Source organism: Hylaeus volcanicus, chromosome 5 (assembly GCF_026283585.1).
Source record: "Hylaeus volcanicus isolate JK05 chromosome 5, UHH_iyHylVolc1.0_haploid, whole genome shotgun sequence".
Classification (NCBI taxonomy): Eukaryota; Metazoa; Arthropoda; class Insecta; order Hymenoptera; family Colletidae; genus Hylaeus; species Hylaeus volcanicus.
The window spans coordinates 12,028,965-12,031,222 of record NC_071980.1 but is presented as its reverse complement, the minus strand read 5'-3'; the positions used below and the strand labels follow the sequence as shown (position 1 = coordinate 12,031,222).

Genomic DNA, 2,258 nt, shown 5'->3' with positions numbered 1-2,258 from the left:
GTCATAGAGGCTAGGTGAAAAAATTATTTCATCCCTTCTATTTATTTTCTTCGTCGAGAGGATGGACTTGTATTAAAAAACAATTGGGATAAATTGCTCAGCAATGAAATTAGTAGCCTGCGGAATTATTCTCGGTACCATGAAATACAGTTCAGTTTATTTAATTAGAGAATCCGATTGACAGTGAGAAATTTTTGCCTCGGACAAAAATATCCGATACTCTTAAAGGGTAACACGTTTTAACATTATACTCAGTCTTAGCATCGCGATAACCTTCAACGCATAAGGTTACACAAACGCTGTGGAAAAGCTCGTAAATACCAAGGAGAAGTCGTGATATATATTTACGAATGTAAATGAGTTGCATTCTCCCCAATTTACCATCCCTTGTACCAACCACCGTAGCCTGGCCAACCGCGGTACCCGCCGTATCCGCCGTATCCGTGGCCACCATAATACAGGGGCCAACTGGGGTACCAGCCGTACCATCCGTGGCCACCGCCATACCTAAAAACCAAACTTGTGAATACCTCGAAAAATGAAAAAGTGAATTGACAAAGTCTGGAGGAAGGAATTGGTAGCAGACGACAACTGGATTAATGATTAGAAAATGTGGAAAGAAACTACTAGGAAATTTTTAACAAGAAAGAGGAAATTATCAAGGGTACCTAATTGTTTATAAATTTACAATACCTGAACAGAGAGCTGTATTTTAATGAGACTGGATTTCAATTTTATTGTTGTTTGAATGAATCGTGGATTAATTGATTATTTAAATTCGAGGGATTTAAATTACAATATTTTTCGATTTAGATCGAATCGTATGATTTCAGTCACACAAAATGGATCACGTAATTACTAGACGAAGATACTGCGGATCTTTATGGAAAATAAAATCTTCGCGAACGTGCCTACAAAAATTGAACCTAAATAGGAATTTATTTTATTCCGCACATATTATAACATGAACTTTACTTTCAATATTTTTTATATTCTTGCATATTGCTTGCATTTTGTAGGTTCTTGCACATTCAACTTTCCTCTAAATGCATAAAAATCCGCAGTCTAATAATTACACAATAAATTACTAGAATTTCAAATCAATTTCATAATTAAAAATCACTGGAATTCAAACGAATTACATTCGCAATGGATTACAAACGAATCACAAAATTGAATCGCTACCTAATTGAAATACAATGTAACCGTATTGCTTGATTGAATTAGTGCTAATCATTCAAACTACTCATTCGTTAATCCCTATACACACATTAAATCCTATTGAGTCTAGTAAGCCCTGTATGTATCGATCCTGTTGCTCAAATTTCACGAGAGGAAACCCGAAAAGCTTCTTCAGCAACGTTCACTACCAAAGGGTTCCTCGCTCTACGTACCAAGGCCATCCGAAGCTGTATCCTCCGTAGCCCCACGGACCCCATCCGTAGCTTCTCTTCGCTACTTTTTTATCGCCCTCCCCGTCTTGGGGATTAACCTTCACCTGATTCTCAGGCTCTGCTTGTTGCTGCGGCACGTCGTTGGCGCTCGTCACTTTTTCAGGGACGGTGACGCTCACGCCGGCAGCGAAACCGATCAACAACAGCAGCAGCTAAAAAATTCATGATCTGACGTCACCAAAATCACTCTCCTATCGAGAATAGAAAATCAACGACGGTGTTTGTTTCGAGTTCACTAGTCGAGGACTGAGTCGAATACCACGGGAACTCCGTCGCGCTTCGATAACGTCTTACCAGAAGATTCATGGTTAAACCTGGCTCACAGTCGCACTGTGTGGTCCACAGGGGTGGACAGTTCTTTTATACCCCGTGGCTGGTGGTGTTACGCACCGCACCGGTATTTTCTAATGTCCCGACTGACGAGTCCGTGATACAGTTGCCATTTACGGGATCATCGGGCTACGTAACAACTTGTACCAATAATATATTCATCTGGCGCGAGCTGGCGAAAACAGCATAGGCGGAATTCCGTCGGATTCCAGCAACTATCCTTAATTGAAAAGTCGATCGCGTAACCCGGAATCCTGTGTCATTGTTACGGGGTTAATTTTCACCGGTTTCGATCGGGTATTGAGCTCTGGTACGGTCGAACAGGTTATTCTTTGTGGTAAACTCGTTATTCTATTTATTCATTATGTTGTTTTTGTTATGAAGATATATCATATTAATGGAGACTTCTCCAATGTCCTCGAGAGACTGAAATTCTTCAAAAGCTCGATTCATTCTTCAATTAAAAGGCTTGAG

The 2,258-nt window shown here is 40.2% G+C and overlaps 1 protein-coding gene across 1 annotated transcript; it reads right to left on the bottom strand.

Moving 5' to 3' along the window:
• Positions 1–377: 377 nt before the first annotated feature.
• LOC128877263 (uncharacterized) lies at positions 378–1,760 on the bottom strand. The gene is made up of 3 exons (XM_054124414.1): positions 1,749–1,760; positions 1,395–1,606; positions 378–507 (listed from the first exon to the last, which is right to left on the bottom strand). Exons 1-3 carry the CDS (start codon positions 1,758–1,760, stop codon positions 378–380), a joined length of 354 nt encoding a protein of 117 aa, XP_053980389.1.
• Between the last annotated feature and the right edge of the window lie 498 nt (positions 1,761–2,258).

Bases quoted from the DNA above. Each gene is read 5' to 3' on its own strand.
- LOC128877263 (XM_054124414.1), bottom strand. The intron at 508-1,394 runs GTACGTAGAGCG...TTTGGTTTTTAG, and splicing joins TACAGCTTCGGATGGCCTTG to GTATGGCGGTGGCCACGGAT.